Source organism: Sinohyriopsis cumingii, chromosome 6 (assembly GCF_028554795.1).
Source record: "Sinohyriopsis cumingii isolate HCF-2022 chromosome 6, ASM2855479v2, whole genome shotgun sequence".
Taxonomy (NCBI): Eukaryota; Metazoa; Mollusca; class Bivalvia; order Unionida; family Unionidae; genus Sinohyriopsis; species Sinohyriopsis cumingii.
The window spans coordinates 129141734-129168754 of NC_142966.1; the positions used below are offsets into that span (position 1 = coordinate 129141734).

The 27021-nt window shown below is 36.3% G+C and overlaps 1 protein-coding gene across 3 annotated transcripts in view; it reads right to left on the reverse strand.

Moving 5' to 3' along the window:
* LOC149797945 (receptor-type tyrosine-protein phosphatase alpha-like) overlaps nucleotides 1-25964 on the reverse strand; it is a 57440-nt gene extending 31476 nt beyond the window's left edge. Inside the window, exons 1-5 of one of the 3 annotated variants that reach the window (XM_089963009.1) lie at nucleotides 25726-25964; nucleotides 8756-8989; nucleotides 7295-7486; nucleotides 2795-2932; nucleotides 466-606 (exon numbers count right to left, since the gene is read on the reverse strand). In XM_089963009.1, coding sequence (XP_089819135.1) covers nucleotides 466-606; nucleotides 2795-2932; nucleotides 7295-7486; nucleotides 8756-8989; nucleotides 25726-25825 — 805 coding nt within the window. In that variant the 5' untranslated portion in view covers nucleotides 25826-25964. Of the gene's footprint in view, nucleotides 1-465; nucleotides 607-1464; nucleotides 1668-2794; nucleotides 2933-7294; nucleotides 7487-8755; nucleotides 8990-25725 lie in introns of those variants that run through there. The other 2 variants (XM_089963010.1, XM_089963011.1) reach the window with 2 other exon arrangements.
* Nucleotides 25965-27021: the final 1057 nt, after the last annotated feature.

Below are 27021 nucleotides of genomic sequence, written 5' to 3' on the forward strand. Positions count from 1 at the left end.
TGCAGATGGCAATTCTTTTATTTCCGTGGAACACGCATTTGCTAAAGTAATTACCGCTTGAAGTGTTTAAATAAAGACCCATGTTATTGTAAAGCATGCATAATGACATTGCCGGCTTCTCAAAAATAGTGGTGAGGTCAGTGATAAATTATAAATTTGAATTTGGTAAATCTATACGTCTTTCCAAAGAAAACAATTATAGACGTTATGAATGGCTAAAACAGCCAAACTGATAGAATGTTTATTTCATAAAGCTTGATCATTAGCCGTTTATTTAACTTCATATTGTACTTCAATGGTGACAAATTACCTACAAATTCCAATTACTATCGCCATTCTAATCATTTTTTTTCCCTTGGCGAGATTTTACTGAGAAAGCCAACTACAAAGCCACAATCGGCTGCAGAGAACTTCCAATTTTATTTCACTTGTTTATGCATTTTCTTATTAAAATTTAGTATGTACCTTTCTTGCAAGTTTCGCCCTGCCAACCGTTCTGACATCCCATGCTGCAGCGACCGTCCACTGTTGAACAAGTTTCGTTACCGTTTAGACACAGACCACATGTATACATGCATCCAAGTCCGTAAGTTCCCTTTTCACACTCTGTTCATACGATCAAAAAAGTAATTTAATTAACGAAATATAATGTTGTTTCACATACCCTACATTTGTACTATTCTCATTATAATAAATGACATCTTCAATTTATTAAAAAGCATGAAATTTTTTAACACTATTTTTTCAGCCCTTTAGTGATTTTGTACTGTTTCAAAACCTATAGGTTCTTAAAAGATGAGACTTACACGTCTTTCTCGATGTGTCGGCATTCCTACATTTACCTTCTTGTATGTGATTTTAATGTGCGATGTGATTTTGCTTTTGTTAATTATATTTATAGCTACTAGAAAAATGTGTTACACCAGTATACCTCATCCTATGAAACAAAAAGATTCCTACACTATAGCGGAAGTTGTTTTAGTTAGTAATACAACATTAAAATACTAACAAGAAATGATTCTGGCGACCCTTTAGCACGTACAAGATTTGATACATTAATACATGGCAAAATATTGATAATTCCTATTGGTGTAAATATTGCATATAGGCCATCTCTCAAGACCTTACACAATTTTAATTTTCTACTAATTGTCTTGGAAGATCAATGACACTGTGCATTACTAGAAACAGACGTGTATTTTTTGCAAGGGTAAAATATGTTATAGAATTCAGGAATGTGATTGCACAGCTTCCAAAGTTACACAATATATATGCTAATAGATTTGATTAAATCGTTTCTTTATATTTAACTCAATGTTCTTCCCGTTACACAGGAGTTTGGAGCAATGCACATGCCGGCTTTGTAACTACATTAAATCCATGTATATAGTGTTATTCTAATAGAAAATTAGTTTTTGTTACATTAGACCACATTAGATGCGACCTACTTCACATTGTACCCACCAGCATTGGTATATGCACTCAGATGTTGTTTCTGATTCTTTACAATGCAATCTTTTGTATATATCTTCGACATTCAATTTAATCTGGTCACTTAAAACCCTTCGATTGCACCATTTCGCTTTAAAGAAAAACTGAACCTGTAATGCAATAGGTAATATATGAAGGCAAACTATGCACCACCAGTCCTCTACCCGTCAAATCGCATCTGATTTGAACGGTGTTAGATACCTAGCAATTTACAAGAAAGAAAAACGAATGGCACATCCATTTAAAGTTATAGATCAACTCGATTTTATTTTTCTAATTAATTTATGAGGGTGTAGTTAGCAAATTCTTAAAATTTCTATGCTTCGTTGAAAATTTATCCGTCATTATTTATATCCATCTATTGAAGATGATGTATACTTATTTAATCTCAAAATATGCATAACAAAATAAATATATATTCCCGATATTAATTTATGAAGGTTTTATTTAATGTCAATTCAAAATTTCTGATAAAGAATAGGGTAATATATAATGTTTTATATTATAAACATATATCCATCCCCCATAAATTGGACCTTGTTGTACATTGCTATCAGAACTGTTCAGTCTCTCCATTATAATCCCTTTTAATCGATAGGTTACTCATTCACTAGAGCAAGACTGCTCCATTGTCAGTACTTTTCATAATCTGTATGTTTTATGAAGCATCAGTCCATATACATACTAATTGTTCTTTTTTGTATCATGTTTATGTGAAGAGAAAGTGTCCTTATTAACTTGTACGAATTCTAAGGATGTAAATGAATATTAAGTATTTTTTTATAAATAATTATGTGCACAACTGAACAGAAAAGCTTCATAATTAAAAAGTTATTACCGCAAATGCCCCTTTCCTTTGACTTTCGGAATTTTCAACAAAATGAAAAAAATAAGGAAATATATGGGGTTTTTATTTCTTTTTACGCTCTGAAATAAAGGCTGACATAGTTCTTATATTGATATACTTATTAATTCTTCCAAGTGAAAACATTCAGCAGCATTGATCGTAAATCCTAATACGGGTATAGTACTATGAAAATGTATTTGCCTCACAAAGACATGAGTAAGAACAAAAGCGATCAATGAACAAATTTTCGAAGCACTGAGGAGATTTAATATTTTAAATTATAATTGATTTATTTGTTTGTATATAAGAAGAGACAGTTACCCAACCTTTAAGAGAGAGTTGTGGGAATGATAGTTAACTTCTGATAATGGTATATTAGAAGTCTCAGGTTATTCAAACACACAGACACAAAATAGGAGATAACAAGTTTGTCCCATTTTCATCCAGTTGACTGACCGACATTACAGAATCCTTCTCTCCAACCGGGGTCACATCCATCAGGACAAATTCCAGACTCCTTGTCACACGGATAGCCATTGTGACACCTTCCGCAGGTGTAGTTACAATACTCAGAGTAAACACCGTCAAGACACTCTGTAAGTATTATTATATTTTAACAAGATGAAGGAACACAATATAAATCACGATAACTCGATTGACTGACGAAGGAGAACAGATAAGTGATTGATCCTATTTGATCAATAATGCTTAAAGCAAAGTTATATATTTGTGTCGGTGTTTGTTTGTGGACTAAATAGGTCCATTCAGATTAAAAGCATGTTTTTTTTCTCTCCAAATATTCTTAAGATGTATCAAGAAATTGTTGTCAACCTAATAAGACGAGGCTTCTTAACAAATTTAGTATTTGATAAATGTAGCATACTTTCTCACAGGTTAGCTTTTCTATGAAAACTAAGATTGCATTGCAAAGGAATTTTCTATCTTCATTTATTCATGTGTTAATTCAAAATTGCACTCATTATAAACTTTCCTGTCTTGTTTTGTGCTTAACTGTCAAACAGTTGGTGTCTATGTCAGACTTGCAAAATAGTTTCATTGCAGTTAAGAATGGATCAGTCGGTCATGGGGCAGTATGTCATGGTATCCACACTGGTCTACAGCCAAAATGCTTCCGAGATAAATGTAGTCAAACGTTACTAATTCTGGTTCACTGAGAACGAAACTTATGCTTAAAATTGTTGATTGGCTCTAGTTTTAAAGATATGATCCTGGGTCAGTATATACGACAATAGACTGGGGAATGGCGGGGAATAAGTGAGTTATAAAGGAAGAGATCTCAATTGAAACCAGAAATGACTAAAATACATATTTGAATGGATCTATGAATAAATCTGTAACTGGGTTTGTATAGTACTTGCTTTTTAGGCAAAACAATGAATGATGGAATCTCAAGCTGGTATTACGTCATACATGACATGAATTGCATCATGTTATTCCTAGAAGTCATTGATGATGCAATCATAACTAAGCTTACATCGCTCTGCTGAACAAATAGCTCTTTATAAGTTCTAGAAATCATAAGCGCCGTGCTCTCTTATTTGCCAGTGTCTGATTTTGCAAACTAACACATTTATGTTTAGCCAAAGTGAGCACAGATGCCTCGTTCTTGTGTGTACAATGCAGAAAACCTCTGCTATGTTTGTGGTAAAGTGACTTTTGCATTACAAACGCACAGTATAACTACTATGGTTAAAAAAGCCTATCGCCTTTTTTATGGCTGTAAAATTGGAGATCAGGGCGCTAGGCAAGCCCACACATATGCTGCTACACTTGTGCAACAAATCTTTGCCAGTGGTTCAACAGGAAATGTACATCTATGCCTTTTGCAGTGCCAATGATCTGGAGAGTGCCAACCTATCATATCAAAAATTGTTACTTGTACACGGTGCCTCCAGCTGAGAAAAGTGAACTGTGTATTCTCCAAACATTACATGAGCTATACGCCAAGTACCCTACGGAGAAGTACCACCGGTTCCTGATGCACCAAATCATTCTGATTTGAGTCAAACGAGGAAGTGGAAAAGGTTGAAACTTCTTGCCTTGAACCATCTATTTCATATGACCCATATTTTCTCCCATCCTCCTCCTCTGAACCACTCCTCATAACACAAGGTGAACTGAATGACATTGTCAGGAATTTGGACTTATCCAAGAGTAAGGCAGAGCTGTTGGGCTCCATACTACAGCAGTGGAATCTCCTGGCAGGTGATGATTGGGCTCTCATGTTCCGTGACCGTCATATTATCTTGTCCAATTCTTCTTCATGGAAGGTGATCTTGTAGCCTGCAACAACATCGATGGTGTGATGGCAGCCCTCAATATCGTTCATGATCCTGATGAGTGGAGACTGTTCATTGATTCATTAAAGACGAGTCTCGAATATGTTTTTGCTGCATAATATTAATGTTCTGTAATCAATCCCAGTTGGTCATGCAGTCTGTATGTAAGAAACATATGAACACATGAAACAACGTTTGAGGTGCATAAACTATAACATCAGTAGTAGCTTTGTGGCTATTTAAAGATTCTTGCTCTCTTGCTTGGTCTGCAGCCTGGATACGCAATGAACTGCTGTTTTCTCTGCAAATAGGATATTCGTGCGAGAGATTTCCACTACATCAAGAGAGACTAGCCACTCCGACAGTCATTGGAGCCTGGGAGGAAATGTGTTAAGCACCCATCACTTGTTGAATCAAGGAAGCGTGTGTTACCACCCTTGCACATCAAGCTGGGTCTGACGAAGAACTTTGTCAAGGCCATGGACAAACACAATCAGTTTTAGATACCTCCATGGAAAGTTTCCAAGGTTAAGTGAAGCTAAGATAAAGGAAGGTGTCTTTGTTGGTCCTCAGATTCATGAACTTCTTCGAGATGATGCATTTGACAGTGAATTGCTTGGCAAGGAAAAGACGGCATGGAAAGCCTTCCAGTTAGTGGCAAAGAAATTTGTCGGAAACAACAATGCACCTAACTACAAGGAGTTGGTGGAAAACCTCCTGAAGACATACAAAGGCCTTGGTTGCAACATGTCTCTAAATATACATTGTTTGCACTCTCATCTATATTTTTTCCACCGAACTGCAGAGCAGTGAGCGACGAGGAGGGAGAGCGCTTTCACCAGGACATTGCAGCAATGTAGAAACGCTATCAGGGCAAACGGAGCTCGTCAATGTTTGCAGACTATTGCTGGACAGTGACAAGAGATGTTCCATTTAATGAATACAAGAGAGAAGCCAAGAAACGGGCAAGTAGACACCAATGGCTAAAGTATGCACTTATATAAACATAATATGGTTTTGCCTTTTGCTTCATAATAAATTATATATATATATATATATATATATATATATATATATATATATATATATATATATATATATATATATATATATATATATATATATACGTAAAATATAAAAACTTAAATATCTTGGAAACAGCAGCCAATCAATTGTTTTAATTGTCATATTTGAATTCATCAGATCAAAATCTATAATAAATAACACATTGCATTTTATATCTGAAGTAGACGACGTCTAAAATATTGTAGATCAGTGTAATACAATTATGTTATTTCCAAACAGCTGTCTGAAAAGGAGTATTAAAATGTTTTACTTCACTTGATCTTTGTTTCCTATAGTTAGGGCGTCATCTCTTTAATATCGCCTTTGACGGAAGTTGTACAATTATGTGATTGCAGCCCTGCCAGTTCTTTAACGGTTCATGTCGCGCTCTAACATTGAGACCTATCAGATATTTCCATAGCAGGCTTAGCTAACCTGGCGGATCAAAAATGTTAGTCCAAGCTACAGTCTAGTGTCAGTTTAGCTTAGAATTTCGGGTCGTCAACTGTCCATCAATAGTTGCTGTTTTAATCGTATTTATATTTTGAAAAAAGTTTCGATATTTTAAACGGTTTGAAATTAATAAATATTGTTTTTATATAAATCAAAGTGTAGGTTTGTATTAAATAATCCGTTTCTCATACAAATATAACCGATGTTAGTACACATATAAATAAGTAATTTCTTTTCCGAAATGTGTTTAAAACAAATGGCTGCCAAACTTGATGTTAGTATGCCTTGAGTAAGCTTTTAATGTTGGTTATTTCCGATCTTTACTATATTATTATACTTAGGAAAAGAAATTCAGCCGATATAGCTGTATTAATTTTAACCAGCTTTGAGAGACACAGAGTCAATAAGATACATGATTCCGGTTCTCCTCATCGTATGCCAGTGGTTTGAAAACTAAATTGCTGCAAAATGCCGGACAAATCATAAACAGATTGGACGAGAAGCCTTCAGTAATAAAGTTCCCTTAACGCTGAACACACTAAGGTCACATGATCTCAGACACGTCAGATTCTGCTTAAACTGGATAAAACTTCAGATCAAACCAAAATACTAAATCAATTAGGACCAAAGGTTATATATAAGATCCTCTGATATAAAAGTGTTTAGAATTTCGTAGAAAAATACCAGTCTGTACTGAAACTGAAAATGTACAATCAGACAGGATTTCATAAAAATCCAGCTAATTTTGACCAGTGTAAGCCGCTTGAGATATCTAATAACGAAAAAGCGTGTTTCAAATCCTTGACTAAAAACAATTCAGTTTTTATATTGTATGCTTAACAAATAAGAGTCATATTACTGTCTACTCTTATGACATACAGACATATTTTTTTGACACAAGAGCATGTATCCTAAGCACAATTTTGATATTTTGAGCCAAGCTAACAATTGCCAGGTCAGCAGAGAATGAACGTCATTCAGTTTGTTAACAGCTTCATCGCGTCACTTGCAAACTGTTGTTGGTATAAATCATATCTCTAATGGTAATGAATGTCGTTAATACGATCACTCTTGTATTATTTTGTATACTTCTTTAGTGTTTCGATTACTGTGAACTTAATTATATCCTTTTACTTACCGCCTTCAACGGTGACTTCACATAAAGTAAGAATCCAGGACTTTTGTCTTACCACTGATATTACACTAGCTGCAAGGTTATTAGCTTCAAAGATGTGTATATTATTGTTCTGTTCAACCCTGTGTGGTGTTAACATAGTTAACCACGGATTGGACGTATTACCAATGTAAAGCTGAAAACCTGAAAGTTGATCTGAAATCAAAGGAAAAGAGAGCACGAAAGTCTTAGTCAACATTTATGTTCATTAATTCCTACTTTACTAACTTGTATACATTTTTACATTGTAACTAAAGTTTGAGGTCCATTTTATTGATCCCATAAAGTCTGTGTTTAATACCTTTCATGACAGATCGATTCAAACGTATTAGTGCAATCTTATTAATCAGTTGGCAACATCAGTTAATTAATATTTTCGTGAACGAAAGGAAATGATTGAATAGAAATGCTTTTTATATATTTATTTTGTCGGTGATTACACATGTATAACAAACACAATGGTTCATAAAGTCAAAGCCACTGTATACATAATTTGGAATTGAAATTCAGCTACAATTCAGTTGCGGAACTATTGATTTGATTCTTAACCAACTAAAAGCTGAAAACCTGAAAGTTCATCAGGACATACGACATAAATGTTCTCAGAATCATTCTTTTATGGGAAATACTGTAGTAAGCCGATTCCTATTTTGGTACGCTGTTTGCGTTCTTACATTGTAAACAATGCCTTACCAGAACGTGATTAGATAGAGATATTGATCAATCCATTAACTGACTGATACATTTATTGAATTATTGATTGATTTGTTGTAGTGCACAAACACCTCTGAACACAAGAAAACGATGTGGCAGAATGCTTAAACTACACACCATAAATTGTAAAATTCATGTTTATAATGGGGGTTTCAAATCATTGCAGTTGTGTGAGGCTTCTTTCAACAACAGACTGAAGCAACTAAATTCCAAATTCTATGAACCTATGAGCAATGTTGTATACGAAAATGATCTAAAGGTATACCCTATCCTAGCGAAAAAGAGTTCAACCAAAGGTAACCAAAAATCACTAAACCATGATGCATATGTCTCAGTGATCGATTTTTCATGTATGGCTATAGTACGACGTATGACGCGATCCGATACCAATTAATGTGACTCCACTGACAATTGTACATGAAAAAACAGAGTTAAATACAGAGGTTAAACAAAATTATTAGACCGCAATATATATGTTTCACTCGACGAATATTTACAAACGGTATATTCCTTAGGATGGCACACTCTGATAACTACTTATTTGAATCTGAATGTAATAGTGTTTTTGAAAAGTACCAATGCGCAACCCTAGCCTTGATCTTGACTCCAGAATAACGGATAGACGAACATCCTAGTGGACGAAAAATAAAATCAGTTCACAATCCGGAATAGCTTTGCATTTTAGCGAATAAAATCAGAGGCCAATAATACCTTGAGGAACTCTTCCATAAACAATAATTTTCTTTACAAAGATAGTGAAGCCAATATCAACATGCCAAATGTGGTCACTTTTGAAATCATCAGTTGCACTACATGTCTTTGACATATCTGCGTTCAGTCCATTTGAATTCCCATCCACAGCCTTATCAGCGGACCATTCATAACCTTCATAAGACAATGTAGAAGACTGGTGTGCGAACTTCTTCAGAGCGAAATTCCGTAAACCTTTTGAAGAAGAATCAAACAATTATGATCAAATTTTACGAGAAAATCGATATGCATAGCATTTTCTTCTAATTCCTGCATCGATTCATCTCTCCACGAATACATTTATGTAGGCGCATATAAGTAATTGCATATATACATACATATATACATACATGCATGCACACATTCAAACATTTATGCATACATACATACATACATACATACATACGTACGTACATACATACATGCAGACGGACAGACAGTCAGATTGACCGACATACATACATACATACATACATACATACATACATATTGCAAGACAAAGAGACATGCAAAGATACTTATATAATGAGAAAAAGCCTGCAATAATAATAATAATAATAATAATAATAAAATTCTCCATTCCCTTTGGCTTGGTTATTTAAGATAAATGATGTTGCCTGTGGAGATGGATCGCCGAAAAAATTGTATATATGTGTTTATATATGTGCAAACATATTAATATACGATGTATATTCTATATTATATTGTTACAGATATAAGACTTGAAGAGACATCCAAGGACCCTCGATTTCACCCTCAAGCACCGGTTAACGGTAATTATTTATTGATTTATTTCGTCTTAACAGACACATCGGGGATCAGGAATTGTTGATTAACAATCTCATCAAAACCTGATAATCATTAGATGTTAATACACACATACATATCAATGTACTGCATAACCTGGAATACGCCTCACCTTCAGGGAATTAAATGACTCATCTTCTGTCTGTCCGCCCTCCCGTCAGTCCGTCCTGTCTGTAAATTGAGCTCATCCTAAATCACTGGCTGGAAATTCAACAAACTTGTTGTCTGTATGGAAAATATGTGCAAGTGGGGTAAAGGTATTTACCTTTCTGTCCATGGAATCCGGATGGAAACGTGATATTTTTAAAGACAGTCTTTATTTATGTTATCTAATTCTTGAAGGAAGACGTGCAATATAGACTTATTGGCACTACTATTTTTCCTTAGTTTCTTTATTTTTAATTTATTTGTTTAAAGATTTTGAGGCATTTCATAGTAATCTTAATTGTAAGAGAGAAATCCGGCTCTGGTCAAACTGATATTTATGACAGGTCTGTATAACATCTTCTAATTCAAAACCACATAATGCCCCCCCCCCCTCTCTCTCTCTCTCTCTCTCTCGCACGCGCGCGCGTTAATTATAAATATTAGTACTTCCTAAGGTCTTAAACTTTGGAAACGAAAAGATAAAACCAAATAAACATTACATAATCTAAAATATAATTCATTTGAGTAAAACACAAAGTGAAACAATGTGAAAGAATTAGAAATAACTTACGGTACGGTATGAATTCCTAGATTATTATGATCTTCATATTAATCAGCAAACGCTCCATATGTATTCCGAATGAAACTTATGCTATGCTTATGTGCCGACACTAGAGAAGAAATAATGTTTTAATATTGAAAAGCTTTTACTTCAATGCAAGTTTAATGGCACGCAAATCCTTGAATGTTACAAGGTAATCCAAATAAACTAAAAAATATCAAGTACTTAAATATTCCACAATATTCCAGGAAGATATTCTCTCTTACGAATATTGAAATCGAGCAACAGAAACACGTACATTTGTAACCAAAGAGGCAAACTGTACATACCATCATGTTCAACGTCGTAACTTAAAAACTTTAACATTCGAACCGTCTTTATTTTATGTCGCATATTTAACTTTTCTTTTCGCAATGGTATTATTTATTTCATGGAATCTATAACATAATCAGGCCCTTGTGGTTAGAGACAAAAGAAACAATAACCCTTGTGACCTACTTTGTGCTGTATCATCTCTTTCATCTTTATTATTAGATATGTTATGTCCTAAGAAAATCTTCATGTTATCAGTAATCAAGTTACATTTTATGAAACCTTCCAGAATTAGATCCTGCGTACATTATGTCATTCTCGTATTATTAAGTATTTAACGGCTGTTGTGTTACTGTTTTCTGTATTTCAAACCGTGGGGGATTCGTCAATAAAATCAATAAATATCTCCAAAACACATTCATGTCTCTGATACTGGGTAATTGCTTGAAAATCAAAATAATCTATTATTATTATTATCGCTATTTTCGCTATTTTCGCCATATGTGCTGTAGAGGAGGGTGTTTTCAAAGGTGATCAGTGGATGAAAATGACCAGATCTGATAACGAATTTTGTATACATCCTGATGTTGAACAATATCGGAAAATTAATTTGGTGTATATTTAATCACAACAACGTACGAATAAATGTTAGGAAGACATGAGATTTACCGTACTCACACTGTTTGGGCTGGTCCATGTCATGCATTCATATGACCTTTCATAACTTCCAACATCATTATCCAGGAAGGTGGCCCCCCTGCGAGTCCGGGGTTCTAGAATTGGCCCGACGTGCCTCACTACGTGTCGTAACAGGCGACTAAGTAGTGGCAATCTGTTTGGTAGTTGAGCAAAGGCTTTCCATGCAATGCACTACTTTGGCGTCTACCTCCTCTGGACGGGTGGTCGGGATGGGCCCGGTCTCGACAAATCGGCTGATCACGTCGAGCCCTAGGAAGTCTTTATTTACTCCCTCACCTTCTTTATCTTTCTCCTTGCATCTCTCTTGATACCACCGTTGCCCCTATAGTCTACTCCTTATCTTTCTCTTTCCCAAGTCTTAGAAGTCTTCCTAGAGGGCGGTGGCTTAACGGGTCAATCAGGAGGTAATTTTACCTACCCTAGAAGGTGATGACTTCACCGGTCAATCAAAGGTAATTTTATCAACTGAGTATGGCATATGTGTATCCCTCGCACTTGACAAGTTCTCCCTTGTTGGGATCTATGGTGGGCGGGGAGCACGGCTGCTGAATTTTTCAATAAACCAACATGGAAAATCAGAAACAATAAAACAAAAACAAACGTACCAATACTGGATCTGTCTCAGATGATGATCCATGTTGTGTGGAATCCTTTCCTTGCTTCATGGTAATCCAATCAAAAGACGAATCTAAACCACTTGCTGCCTTATCGCCATGTATAGTCAAAAAGACTATGTTTGGATTAGTCGGCAAGCCAAAACGTAAAAAAAAACTAAAATCAGGTGGCCTACTTGTAGAGTGCGAGCGCAAAGCATATACTGAAAATATCCACAAAATTAAAACCTTTCAAGATATTCCAGTAACCTGTTTCGCCCACTCTTCACTTAATACATCAAAAAGCGTCACTCGTTGCCGTGACTTAGCTTTGTCAGCGACAAAGAAATCGTCGAGGGGATGAAAAATTAAGGTGTCACTGCAGCCCATAGAATTCGTATCAAACGAAACAACAATCTCCAGGACACCAACACCATTATACTCGCCTTCAACAAACCAACAGTACCTAATGTGGTCAAAGTTGGATTTCTACAAGTTAAGGTTCAAATATGCATACCAAATCCCCTCCGATGCTACAAATGTCAAAAATACGGCCATCATGAAGACCCATGCTCCAGAAGCCAAATATACGGCCGATGCGGAGACCCTTCTCATCAGGAATCCGAGTGCAAAGCCACTCCGCATTGCGTCAACTGCGGAAAGGAACACCATGCTAATTCAAAGGATTGTGACACCTGGAAACAGGAGAAGGAAATATAGAATGTTAAATACACATCCAACATCCCCTATCCAGAGGCCAGGAAGCTTGTACATGCTAGAACATCGCTCTCCGGCCCGTCCTTCTCAACTGTAGTTAAAAGCAACGAAAAAGCAATGAAAGACGCCCAAACCCAAACAAACACACCTGAATCCCCTTCCAGCTGGAACATTCCGCATTACAAACCCCCGAAAAGCTAAGTATCGAATCAAAACAACATTCAGCAACACTCCACTGCCAATATCACCAAACAGTAAAAACAAAGTTGCAATGACCCCATGATGACCCCATAAAGCTGCACAATATGTTTGGAGACTTTGAGGATCTGGATACAGAAGAAACTGTTCCATGTCCTCAAGGCTCTAGACCTAACAACAAAAAAATACTCCCCCGTACTTCCTCCAGAGAAATAACCAAACAGATTGCCTACGCGAATGGTCTAACCTGGCTCCAGAATCCTCAAAATGAACTTGTAATGAAGAACACTAAAGTACAATTGAACTGTAGAGGACTTAAAGAAAACTAGCACAATATTCTTCGGCTTTTAAACGAACATAATCCTGCAGTATTTTGCGTTCAGGAAACGTTTTTGAAAGATACGCATAACATCACACTTAAACACTACTCCCTATTTAACACCTACTCTCAAAATGTTTACAGGGCCACAGGAGGAGTCTCTGTTATTGTGAACAACAGAGCCCCTCATAGCGTCATCCCTTTAAACACAAATTTACCAGCCATTGCTGTAAGCGTCACTCTACATCGAGTGATTACCTTTTCTTATATTTATATACACCAAACACCAAACTAGTACCAAGCAAATTAGACAATCTTGTTAAAAAACTTCCCGAACACTTTGATTTACTCGGGGATTTTAAAGCCAATAACATTTTATGGGGATCAAATTACATAAGTGACAGAGGCCACAAAATAGAAGACTTAATTTCCAGACACGATTTGTGTCTATATAACACCAAACCACTTACACATTTACATTCAGGAACGGGTACATACGCAGGTATCGATTTCATATGATTCTCCTTCGCTGCTTTTGTACTATGACTGGAAGGTCGCTGATGACCTTCACAGCAGAGATCACTTTCCAATATACCTTGAAAATATTAACTCTATAATTGATGACGCAATTCCACATTTGAATGTAAAGAAGGCCGACTGGGCTAAGTTTGCAACACTCTGTAAAACTAGGCTGAATGAGGATACAGTTACAATGTTAATGACCTATTCAGCATTTTATATCTATTTTAACCGAGATTACAGAAGAATCTATTCCCAAGTCCTCACCCAACTGTGAAAGAACACCAAAACATTGGGTCACTAAGGAATGTAAGGAAGCCAATCAACAACGCCGAGAAATACTGAACAAATTTAACAATCGTCCAAAGCCCGAACATTTTAGTAAATATTGTATTCTCCAGGGCAAAGCTCGCCGCACAATCAAAGAAAGTAAACGAGAATCATGGAAGAAATATGTTTCTTCTTTAAACTCTCGTTCCTCTGTTTAAAAAAGTTTGGGACACGATCCGCAAAATAAACGGAAAGAGAAAACACAATTCTCTCCGACATCTGAAACTGAACAATAACAATTTTAGTTCAAAACGTGACCGAGCAAATGTCCTTGCTGACACATTGTCTAAAAATTCCTCATCATCTAATAATTCAAAAGCCTTCCCAAAATTGAAAACTCAAAAAGAAATGTCACGTTTAAAATTCACATCCAACAACTCGGAAAGTTATAACCAACTGTTCTCACTATCGGAGTATATGGAGGCTTTAGACAAGGCCCATGATACATCCGATGGGCCTGACGAAATACATTACCAGTTTTTAGAACACATTCCAGAATCAGCATTAACATCTCTTTTGAAACTCTTCAATGATTTATGGATTACTGGTAATCTACCTAAGATTTCGAAAGAAGCAACAGTAATACCAGTTCCCAAACCAGGTAAAGATAACGAAGATCCTACCAACTATCGTCCTAATGCACTCACAAGCTGTGTACGCAAAACAATGGAACGAATGATCAATTATCGGCTAGTACGGTACCTGGAAACTAACAATTTAATATCATCTTTCCAAAGCGGCCTTCGTTATAGATGGAGCACCAATGAGCATCTAGTTAGACTGGAAATATTTATTCGCGACGCATTTATCAAGAAAGAACATTTTGTAGCGGTTTTCTTCGATTTTGACAAGGTATACGACACGACATGGAACTACAGGATACGAAATGACGTACACGATCTGGGTCTACAAGGCCGTCTGCCCTCTTTCATATATTCAACTTTCTTTCAGACAGAGAATACAAGGTACGAGTGGGCTCTACTCTCTCAGATCTGCACGAGCAAGAGTTGGGTGTGCCCCATTGCAGTATTTTATCTGTGACGCTTTCCAATATCAAAATCAATAGCATCACCAAGTGTTTGACTCCTGTTGTGGATTCCAGTCGTTGAGGAAACAAACTTTTTAGGTGTTATCTTTGACAGAAAACTGACTTTTATTCCACACCTAAAGAACTTGAAAGCTAAAGACTTAAAAACACTTGACCTACTTAAAGTAGTAGCGCACACTGGCTGGGGTGCTGATAGAAAAGTCATTGTTTATGGTTCAGCCAGAAAGTCATATTTGAGAATGCTTGATCCAATTCATCATTAAGGAATACGAAGCGTCTGGGAGCATTTAAAACATCCCTGTGTGGAAACCTCCTAGCAGAAGCGAACGAAACACCTTTATCACATAGTAGAGAAATGCTTTCCGCACAGTATGCTCTCTAATTAAAATCAAACCCTCTGAACCCTACTTTGTCGGTTGTTTTGCAACCCAAATACAAAGCCTTATACGAAAATAAACCAAACGCTATACCTTCCTTTGACATTAGAATATCACCCAGCCTTGACAGTACAAAAATTGATTTTTCTAAAATTCAGAAAAAGTCCATTCCCGGAACACAACCCTGGCTACTTAAACAACCAAAAGTACTTTTTAAGCTACAAGATGGAACAAAATCCGATACAAACCCTTCCATCTTCCACAACTCTTACCATGAACTCCTCACCGAATTCAAACACTACACAAGAATTTATACCGACGGATCAAATGACGAGGAAAAGGCTGCTGCAGCTTCGTTTGTTTGTGGAAATCACAAAACACAACTTCGCTTACCAAATGGCACATCATTTTTTTCAGCCGAAATCAGAGCAATAGACATTGCTCTGCAATATATCGAAAACAAACTTATTTTAAACAGCATCATCTTATCCGACTCCCTATCAGTACTTCAGTCACTACACAATAGAAAACTAGAGAACCTATTGTTGGCCAATGTTCTCGTCAAAAATACTAAGCTGAGTACCTCCCGCAATATGTACACTGATGGTTACCTAGCCATGTTGGTATTAAAGGTAACGACAAAGCAGATTGCGCTGCTGAAATGGCCATATCTCATGAACCATCTGATTTTAAAATAGCGTATACTGCTTTTAAATCTAGTATCAAAGAGACTTTACGTCAGAAGTTGCATGCTTCACGCAATCAAGCCAACCCGAGGAGAATGGACTCCTTCCTATATAATCATGAGTAGGGAGGAGGTAGTCATTGCAAGAATCCGAATTTTTCATTCTTATATAACCCACTCCCACATACTAAGAGGTGAAGACCCACCAGAGAGCATTTCTTGCAATGAACCATTCACTGTTAAGCACTTTATGATAGAGTGTTTCGACCTGCAACCTACGTGCGATCAGTATTACAATGTGCATGACATGAAGGAACTTTTTGATGCAATAAACATCTCTAGTATTATAGAGTTCCTGAAAGCAGTGAATATTTAATCTAAACTCTAACTTGTATGGTATCACCTTGTTTAGTTTTATGCAATATATATACCGTCCCATTTTTAATACCTTGTTATCACTCTTCATTAACATACACCATTTACATCCCCCGTTGATCGGGAAACTTTATTTTTCACCGTTACCATATTATCATTTTAATTTCAACTATTTGGTTTTGATATCGCTGGTCGATATAAGAAATTTTATAATTTGTAAAAGATTATACATATAACATTTTGTTTCGCGCTAAATAGCCTAACAGTGCTGATGCGCCGTTAAAATACAATCAATCAATCAACCATGAGAACTATTGGTTAAATACACTTTTTACACCACAATATGCCATGAATAATAATAAACGTTTAAAACAAAATTCACGTTCAACTTTTCGTTTGAGACCTGCTTTCAAAATGGGAGTCCAAGTTGATTCAGGTCCTAGGATTCCTGACTAAGGAACACAAAGTTCATTGCTGTATTTATATAAGCAAACATACTACAAATCGCCCACTATCTGTTGAAACTTTAGAAACAAACGTTTTGTATTTAAAAAAATCAGCGAAACTGAAAGAAAATTATCATGACATGCTAAATTGCGTGAATATCATCTCAATTAATATAATATACGTAGAATATCGACGCAAGTAATGCCATCATCAAGCATTTGAATTTATGTTGCAATTTAGAGTATATGACAGCTTCGTTCTATAAGGGTTGTTTCCTAAGTAAAAAGAAAACAAACAAGAGAAGCTAAAAACAACGAAAACGATAAGGGCCGGATTGTATCGTAACAAATATGTGATATGCATGAATGTTGCAATTTGAGGACATGTTAACAACACTCTGACTTAGATACTACTCATGACGTGGAGAAAAATCACAGTCAATGTTAGCATCCACTATAAATTGTTGTAAGACCCCGACGGTAAATTTCGCAACCTCATCATCTCGATCAGAGTACATCACATCTATACAATGATAATATAATCCTCAACACAACAACGAAACAGGCAAATACCCTTTTGAAAATATATTGAGTAACTCGAACTAAGTTTCAGCTCCCACCGCAAAGGACACCAATTTCCTATATATTTACAATTTTTGAACAGTCTCGTCGTTATTATTGAACATGACTGATGGTTCACCCCTACAGACATTATTTATGATTATATTTAGTGTACCTCACGTGCCAATAGATAAGACCACGAATGACAAAACATTATCCATACTAGAGCACTCTTAAGATGTGAGAGCTATGTGTATCAAAACCATTCCTGAAAAAACTGTAAACAAATCGACCATTTGATACGTTTACAGGTTTTGTCTCTCTTTCACTGCTTAGTATGCTTGAAAACATACATCTTAACATACACGAGTTGGTGGGCACGTTAGCGATTTAATCATGCACGTTTTTTTTTTTTTGTTTTTTTTTTTTTTGGCATCATTAATATCACCACAATAGCCTTAAAGATAAGTGTATCCCTAAAATTCATGCGCTTTCAATAATTTCAGTCAAGTTTTTTTCAACAGCATTGTGTCGTCTGGCTGAATAACATCCGTTCATGTTATAAAAATTTTTTACAATAATAATCGTCCTTTAATGTGAAATCAATAAGTATTTGTCGGATTTGTGAACGCTCAATTGATCGCAACGCTTCATGAATAAACTGACCCACATTGGACCATCAATCCGAGTTTGTACTGGTATAACCAAATACAAATACAAACGATGTCGAGGTGTAATCGCGTATGTGGCACAGTGAGTACCCGCTCCTGTTGTCAAACCACGCAGAGATATCATTGTTAAAATTGATGTCCACGTTTTGACTCATTTTCCGAAAGATTACCTGCCATGAAACACAACACCTAGACGTGTCCTGCACTTGCAGTTCTATTTTTAATTGATTCGGGTCTCTTACCGGGTACGAATAATATTAAGAATCTTTTTTTCTTCAATCCGCCAACACAGGCGCGTCCATGGCAAATGTTGGATCAAAGATATATTCTAAATAAGCCTTTTCTTATACATTATTAATTTTGTATCAAACCTTTGCACCTAGACTACAAAAGACAAAGGACATGTGTTATTGATTCTTGTAATAGTGCTTTAATGCTGCATAGCGAGGGCAGGAAAGTTGCCATAACAAGAAAATTATACAATATGTGATTATAACAGGAAAATTTGGTTTCAGAAAGTATAATGCATATTGAAGAATTAATACGGCGTACAGGTATTGGCGAAAATACTCAGGTGATTGACATTAATAATATCTTAAAGCGGTCGACACTCACATTACATATTTTTCTTGAGGAATGACAAATAAAACATGTGGCAGGAAAAACTGAAATCGCATTTTCTTTCGAATGCATACTAGAGATGCTCATACTATGCTATATGAGTTTTCAGAATGATTTATGGCGGATTACCAAAATCACATCGGGATGAATAAAACCGTCGTCGGGAACAACAATATCGTATTGCGTTTGCTATAGTACCTCCGTAATGAAATAGAAGATCATCTGGCAAGTATCCATCAGACATCCTTTCCTGGCAAAGGTTATTGACAGTTGTTATCAAATATGATTCCTATAATTACATTGGTGTTGCAACCCTTTGACCACTCTGGAATTAAAGCAGATAGTTCTATTAATGGGCATTTGGTTAGCCGCTTAGTCGAGAACAGGATGGATTCAAAACTACAACATCGTTGATTCACAGCGGAGCTCGTACGGTCCTTGACGATATCAAAACAAGTGCAATCAATGACACAATTAGTAAAGCCATTGAAAAGAGTCTCGAGACGTAGTAAAATAAACCAAGTGCGGATCATGATGTACCCTCGAAATGTGCGCACAGGTCGAGATACATACCTATTCATATCAAGTGTTCATGAGACCCAGTTACATACCAAAAAATATTATGTTACACCGCGGTCAGTGATCAATATAACCAGTGTTGACAACAAATGTATTGAATTGGTCAGCTTATCCGCGTTATATCCTGCTAGTGATAATAAAGATAAGCCTCGAAGATACAGACAGCTTCTGGGTGAACTAACGTTTCTCAATATAGTATTTCCAGTGAAGGTTGCCAAGACCAAACTAATTAAATTTTAAACACTTAATCCAGATATTGCATTTAATGTGCTTATTTGGGATAACGGCTTCTATCCGCTTACACCATCCCACTTGAACAGCATGGACAACATGAACAAATTGCTCGGTTGCCATCAATTGAAGCGCTTCACTCATCGTTATCGAATGAAGATATTTTCGCCAAGGAATACGCTCACACAAATAAAGTTTGGTCATTGTTAGAATGCAAAACATAGGAATCTATAACTATCTGTATATAAGTACTGATATGTTGTTTCTCGCGGATGTGCATCAGAAATTTCTGGACACTGCCATGCAAGTGGACAAGTTAGATTCCACGCATTACCTCTCATCACCGGGTCTGGCTTGGGATACGTTGTTATCCAAATCCGAAATCGTGATTGAATTACTCACCGATGTTGATCAGCATTTATTTATTGAGCGCTCAATTTGTGGGAATATCTATGTCGAGCAGCATATACACTCGCGTAAACAACACAAATATTGATTGGTATGATAGCACTAACCCTAACAGTTACAATATGTATCTTGATTCCAAGAACTTCTATCCCGGGCAACGATCCAAGCGTTACCTGTCGGTGGTTTTCAGTTATTACTCCAAGATGCATTGACATACAAAGCACATCAACAGCGACCGCGTATACTTCTTTGAAGTTAATTCGGAATGTTTGGAATATCTGGAACATTTACATGATGTGCACAACGATTATTCCTTAGAGCAAGAAGTTTTGCCGGTGAATGGTACGTGGTTGTCTCCGTAACAGTGCGAAATCGTTGTTAAATTAGAACTTACCTTTACTGAATGTATTAAACTTGTTAAAAGTCTTTGGACGTAAAGCAAGTATGTACTGCTCGTTGTAGTTGATATGTGTGTAACCAAGACCTATCGACTATATTAAACTATCCAGCACGCTTATACACATGAATGAGGATCTGCACTCAGTGGCAACATATGAGTTTAAGAAAAAAATTAAACTTTTGACAAATGCTGCATTTGGAAACAAAACCGTGGATCTTTTCAAATGGATTCTAGATGACCTTGTGAACAAGATAAGCTTTGAAGCCTATACAGTTCGAAAACCGGAAATGTACTGGTCCGCAAGAATCTTGATGTTGTTAATATGGCGTAGTCCCGAGCTGAATTGAATAATTCACATAAGTTCCGGAATACTATTGTAGTCCAAATAAAGAGCACTTTCTATTTCCACTGAACAGTCCCAACAAATATTCTTCCTCTCGAATAATCTCTAAGTACAACATAAACAAGTCTGCAGACGTACAACAGGAACACAAGAAATGAGGATGACTCCAAAAAAAGGATTAATCTGATGCTCAGTTCCCTCCTCAATTACACCGTCTATTGTGACTATATTTAGCAGCATGCTCAACGTGAGGGATCTTACAACTCATTTTGCCTCGAAATTGCTTATATAAATGGCATAGCCCAACCAAAGGGAGTTACTGAATTCTAATAGAATCGTTTAAACTCTATTAGCCAATGAGAAATTAATCCAGTTGAGCCATTAAATCTTATTATTCGGATTATTATTAGTTATTGTCGACATATACGTTAGCATCTGTGTATAGATCCTATGTAATTTTACGTTTTTAACAGACTCAGGTCCCGTAAATAAAATTTAACTAAATATATTCTGTACAATTTACAAAAATTTTAAAAAAAACAATAATAACAAATTAAATAAAATCATGAACCAGGAGTTGCAAAACATATAGATATGTGTTACAATCAGGACGAGTTCAGTTTTTGTTGAGTATGATCTTCATCATTGGGCCATCGGCTGATGATCAACCATGTTATGACATTTAAATACATTTTCTAAAAGCGTTGAATGACAAGGGTGCCAACGCCAACGTTGATATATTTTCCCGCTGACCACAAGTGAGATACATTTCGTGACGTGTTTGTGCGGGTTACTAAGAACCAGGATTTTATTGTCACTATTGATTTGACTGGAACTTCCATTCGCGAAGGAAACTATCGTGGGGATTTGTATTAGCGTGTCCGATAAAACATTTTAACAATGATAACAATTACATAAAACATATGCCGATGACGTAATAGAAGAGTACGAAAAGCGACGCCTATAACCGACCATGGACGCCAGGAATTAATTCTCAATGTTATAAAAGGCCGCAAAGTAGACAAAGATATATTACATTTGCGACACGCTGCAGGAGGAGACCTCACAGCGAGTTTTGAACAAACATTTTCACCGCTGATTAAACCAACAGAGAAGTTACCGAATTTGCAACAAGATCAACCACGAGACGGGTGGCAGCGCTAACGGAAACAGAGCAAGAAGAGGGTTCAGTTCGTAAGATTGCTAAATTCACCAAGGATGTAAAGAAAACCACAAGAGCCACTGCAGTGGCTATTACATGCTTGCCTGCAGCAACAGAGGAAATGCAAGACGATGTTGGTGAAATTGGTGACACCGTTGGTGTACCTGCAAAATGCACCCCTGTACATGATACAGATATTAGAGTTGCAGTGGATAAGATCCTAAGCATGCCCCTCCCCACCACGAGTACTAGTCACAGATGCGACAACCAGTTCAATACTTTAACGAAATATCTCTTCAGGATCTTCATAAATCCTATATACATTGCTCATAACAAACCTAGCAACTGGAAAGAATACATGGTAAAAGCACTATCAAAGACACATGATAAGGAATGGCCTAAAATGGCATTCAAGGCGTTTACTGAACAAAATGAACACTGTACGGTTGATCAGTGGAATCATTTTTTAGAAATGCAATTACAACCACAACACCTTCCTAGAGACTCTGACTTTACATATGCTACAGAGGAAGAAATGCGACGTGAAATTGAGGAACAAAGCGTACATGAGAAACAGCAACTGTTACTAATGCATCAACATTGCAATAAAAGCAACGGAAAAGCGCAGCATATGCACTCCAAAAACCTGCACTCTAAATACCCGCACCCGTACAGTCACAAAGAGAAGATACAAGTGTAACTAAATACCAGCCAAAACAGGTATCAACCCCTGCAAAAACACGTCAAGAATTAAGGCATCAACAAACATAACAGAAAAAAAATAATAAGACAACATAAAAAGATACAAGTACAACATAAAAGGATGCAACAAAAACGTTTAACATCTGCACTTACACTAATATAACAACTAAACAAATGGTCAGGCCTTCGTGGACTGTGTTACTCTAACGCCCCTGGGAATGATTGGAAACATTTTTTGGAACAGTACCTTCTGTCAAAAAGGCACCAGAAGTTTATAATGAGGCTAGATCAATTTGCCAGCGGTAACTCATCAATTACACCAAGGATAGAAAAAAACATATGGCGTAATAATGCATGAACTGGTAGAACATGTCAATGATGTATACGACTAACTCCATTCGTACAACACCGATGATGAGTTTAGGTGCGTTTATTTGCGCGAAATCTATGCTGTTATGCAACAGGGTGTGATAAATACGACACCGTTACCTCGTTGATCACAATCTCATCAACGAAACCAGAATTAAGTGTGACGTTTTCACCAGCTGAGAAGCAAGGCGACTTAATATCAATTCATTCTGCGGCACCTGTGTATCTTCCATGTCAAAATAATTGGTCTACAAATATTCCTTTTATCATTGTGGATCAAGACGGTCATTTTGTAGATCATCCAGGTGCAATGTCTGCGATACAGCTGTACATTAAAGACCGACCTGATATTTAACTGAATGATATTCGTGCTTAAACGCGTCTAACATGTGCGCTCTTTTAACGCGAGGAAACCGGTTTACATCACATATTTTGGAACTGTCCTCAGTGCCGTTGTTAATGGATTGTTCACGGGTGCAACAAAGGATTCTCACGGCATTATCGTCACGCGCTGCATCAATCGCTACACCAGCTGCAATGCGAGTTGTTGATAGTATCCAAAGCGTTGCTGTGACTCGCGTAAACAGGCAGGTATTACACGCGACTCAGTCACTTCGAGATCGATCACAACAATTGGTAACTCGAGCACCACCGCAGACGGTTACGATATCAGCAGGAACTATACCGGCTGATGTTGGTCAAATAATCATTCAGTGATTGTAAATCTATCAATGGGAAGTGGTTGAGGATGTGAGTGGAGTAGAGTGTCATAGGCGGTTTGCTTATTACTTGTTTGCATCCCAATTGCATGACTCTAGCGGCTTCCGTAGACTACTCACTTTCATGGACTATCTATGATAATGATTGGCGGCTTGCACAATGTGTGTGCTTGCTTGCTAAATAAGAAAATATCGTGGTGAATATAGACCGTAACCCCGAAAATTAACAAAACTCCGAACCCACTATTATAACACTAATCAATGGGTCGACGCCCAGGAAATAAAACATATTTTCGGGCACAGATCTAGACAATTTTTGAAATTCAGACGGTCAGATGTTTGATAAGCCAACAGCGCGACTCTGCGCTTTGGTTTTGAAATTTAGTTATTCCATAACCTTACAGTTACAGGTAGCTCTGTAGCATAATTAATCTGAAACAATTGTAAAAAAATTACATATAGTTACTTAGGAAGAATATGGCTATAATAAAATGACCTAGCGGTTAGATATCCAGCAGAAATATTCCTGAGAAGAGCTGAGAGCTGAGTACCGCGAACAATGTTGTGCTGCTCTATACCGCAATATGAACATACCGTGATATGTACCACGGTATACCGCGATTATAGTAGGAAACAACAGCTTCATGTTTTGATGCGGTATACAACATTCCATCAATAGCTGGAATAAAAGATCTTGCTCTGATTTATAGCAAAATAATATATAATCCATTATATTTTACGAACAAGACAATTATCTTGAGATAGCTCAAAAGGACAATCGCACCCCACCACTCCGAAAGCAAATGAAAAGTACCCAATAGTAGCTGAGTTTGCTATATATGTATTCATCGCTGTATAAGCTGTACTGTAAACACTGTAACTATTGTGGCATAATTAAGCTTACACTCGACCTGACACCCTGTGATTGACACTGTGCTGATATTATGGAGCTTTATGATAAATATCGGGAGTATTGACACAGAAGCCTACAATTTACTACCTCTTATATTTATATAATTGGCAGGGAAATATAGAGTGGGGTGCCAACATTTAGAGAAGACATTTGTCAGAGAGGGCCAATACATAGAAGATAAACTTACTCAACAAACAAGAAAATATTTAGTGGAACTGAAACATTATGTAACATTCAAACAGAAAACAACTCCTCGCTTGAGAATCTTAAGGCGATTCTGTGTTACAATGAGATACGTGTAGTTAACACATTAACATACGCTTGTAAAGAACTCTTACAAATGACATATTTTAAAATACGAGATTTTTTAAAAGTTCCGTTTGGCCTGAATGTCGCCCACAATATCTTACTCGGCTAGTACCTTGAAGGCTCATAAATAGAAGTATAATCTTAATATTAAAAATGAATTTGTGGCAAATAAAAATGTTTTGCAAAAGAAAATAATAGTAAGTTTTTTAATTATTAAGTAATGAAAAATGAAACAATATTGCTAATATCATTTAATTGATCAAAAAATTACTCGGGATTTTCCCTTGATTCTTTACTGACGGAAACTAACGAAGCACTGGCACCGTAAAACTATACCATATAATCTACTACCAGCAATAAAACCGCGGTAAACTGGTATGCCGGTAATGCAGCACAACTATTCCTGAATTATTATTAGCCTTTGAGTAGTTAGCATCGCGTTAAGCATGCCTTTTCCAAGCCTTTACAATATGAACTCTACCGCTAATACCTAGCATTGGTGGAGGAAGAAAAAGGATCTAGTTAACATTCTTAACATAGCTCAAATCATCATTTCACTTAATTGCTATGTATGAATCGCGTGACAGACAATACAATTGGAAATGCTACACAATATTAAGCACTACTATAATATATATATATATATATATATATATATATATATATATATATATATATATATATATATATATATATATATATATCTGTCGTATATATTTCACACAAGAAAGAGTATACTGTATCTGCAAATGCAAACACTGGATGTCTAGTTACAACAATTTCGGGTTAAAACGTGTTATTATACTTACAGCTTGCGATGTAGCAATGAACAGAAAACAGTAACACAATGTATATCATCCTTGACATGAATGTCATCAATGGCGGTATTGGTATTCCAACAGACAACATCTTTCCGGAAGAAAAATAAGACCAGAATGCTATATTGTCGAATTTGTTGGACTGTTAGAAATGTTATTTTTAAAAAGTATCAAACGCGGCTGAACAATGAGTATGACTAACTGTGACATTGTTTAATCTTATAAGCAGTCACTCGTAACACTCATCATAGTAGGAACTTGTAATGCAGCACGTATTTTTATATCCGGGTTTTGCATTCATATATGTGTATGTGTGATATATTACCTCGTGATCCTCCGCACTTTCATGGTATTGTTCATAATATATCTCTCTCTTTCTCATACTTACCTTTGTATAATCATATTTTCAACATATGCACATTGTATATTTTAAAATCAGAACTTTGAAATGCCCCGTTTCATGAATTTCTATCATAACTATCAGTTTATTATTATCAGTCTGCAGTGGGTCACCATCATTCAAGTATTAGTTGGCTAAATAAACCTGCATAACGTCCCTGGAACAAGTATTTTTGTTTTTATAGATGGCTTATACAGATGGGTCCGGTTTCACACAATGACATAGAACAAATATTTCCGTAAATTTCTTCTTACGATCGTACGCAAAAGCGGGCGTTTCACTAAGGTAAATTACGTTAGTTTTTCCGTTCATTTTTCTTCACTTTCCATGTAACTTCACAGCAGATACTTGGCAGGCGTAAGTGAGAAAACATTCGAACGTTTTCATCGTTTTCGACATACATACACAGCTCATGGGAAGGAAAAGTTTCCTTACATTTTTAAATGATATAGTGCTTGTAGAGCATTACCTGTTACCATTTCACAAAACAACGTACTCTCATGATGCGCCCTGACATTGCAATTCATACCGTACGGTGGGTCTTTCTTTAAAAAGCTATTTTATAACATAGTTATAAACGTTATCTCTAAAATATTCAGAAAGTTATTCCACTCAACGAGATAGAGCTTGTTTCGATGTTAGTAAAGATATAAATGAAGATGCGACAAAGCGACAAATCTAAACATGTAGACTAAGTTCTTTCCCGAAGCTGCTACTCATTACGTATAAAAAAAATTTTTTTTGCCTGATTACTTGTGACATTGTCAACATTTCCACTACGTATGTTAATAACAGCTGTCTGGTCATGTTGTTTCGGATTTAATGTCTTTTTTTTCTCAGAACATTATATGCCATACATAACTCTCAGAATAATTGGTGGACGAAGA